This window comes from Cynara cardunculus, unplaced genomic scaffold (genome assembly GCF_001531365.2).
Source record: "Cynara cardunculus var. scolymus isolate 2C unplaced genomic scaffold, CcrdV1 Un_Scaffold_13547, whole genome shotgun sequence".
NCBI classification, from domain to species: domain Eukaryota; kingdom Viridiplantae; phylum Streptophyta; class Magnoliopsida; order Asterales; family Asteraceae; genus Cynara; species Cynara cardunculus.
The window spans coordinates 1-1,071 of NW_020208719.1; the positions used below are offsets into that span (position 1 = coordinate 1).

At 50.1% G+C, this 1,071-nt stretch overlaps 1 protein-coding gene across 1 annotated transcript; it reads right to left on the reverse strand.

Annotated features, from left to right (window-relative positions):
- Positions 1 to 131: 131 nt before the first annotated feature.
- LOC112505633 lies at positions 132 to 918 on the reverse strand (the record flags this gene model as incomplete). Its single annotated transcript, XM_025109512.1, has 2 exons — positions 600 to 918; positions 132 to 530 (listed from the first exon to the last, which is right to left on the reverse strand). Coding segments are annotated over exons 1-2 (718 nt in total), but the record flags the coding sequence as incomplete, so codon positions are not given.
- Positions 919 to 1,071: the final 153 nt, after the last annotated feature.

Sequence of the window (1,071 nt, forward strand, 5' to 3'; positions counted from 1 at the left end):
TTGGTCCGGTTGTGGGTGTTAATGTTCGGCTGGTGTAGGAGTAGGAAAGGACACATTATCAAAACTTGGACTTTCCTCATCAAGAAAAGTGTATGTGGTGGAGGATAGATGTGTGTTGTAAAAGCCATTACCAGAACCATGAATAAGCAACAAGTCACCATTACCGACAAATATAGGGTTGACGGGTAATGAACTTTGAACTTTAATTTTACCTGAATCGAAAGTGATGTGAAAAGATGCTCCCGTGTCCATAAACCATTGTGCCTGATCGTTGGACTTGAGGTTCAAAGTGGTCATGGCGGCTCCGATGTCATTAGGAGAGAGAGCATTGAAACCCGTTGGAGTTTGTTGGTTAAAACCGAAACCCGGTGGAGCGAATAAAGCGGGCTGCTGCATCTGCATGATGTGGGCCTGCGACGGGTTAAGTTGGGCCGGCATAGACGGGAGTGGACTCGACGGTGGTGTCCAGGATGGATATTGAGCTTGTGGCCCATGTTGAAGTTGGTCAAACCGAGGCCCACCTGTATGCCCTGCTGGACCGAAAGTTCATCTTGAATTGTATGGGGTGTTGTTTGACTGTGTCCCCCAATGTGATCGACCTGCTCCTCGGCCTGAGAATTGGCCACCGCGCCCCCTGCCACGCTCTGCCTTTGCCGGATCGTAGTTGTTCCCCCGATACCCGTTAGGGTATGGGGATCGCCCGGTGTCGGTGTGATCCTGGGGGTTGTTGCTTCTACTTTGCTGTTGACCGGCGGAAGAGGATGGGTGAACTAGCACAATATCACGGCTTGAGTTTGATCTAGCCGCCTGTCGTTGTTGCTCTGCTTCTACCATACCACGGGCCTCATCCCACGTGGGACATTGCTGATTGATGATAGCCCCGATAGTATCGTATTCAACAGGAAGACCACGAACCATCTGAATAACGAGTCGACTTTCAGATACAGGTTGATCGATATCGCCGAGTTGTGTGGCGATATCTTTCAACTTTTGACAATATTCATCGAACGAGGAGGATGCTGAGAGGGTTGAGTTGGTGGAGTGTTGTTCCAGGGTTGCGGCTCTGGTATG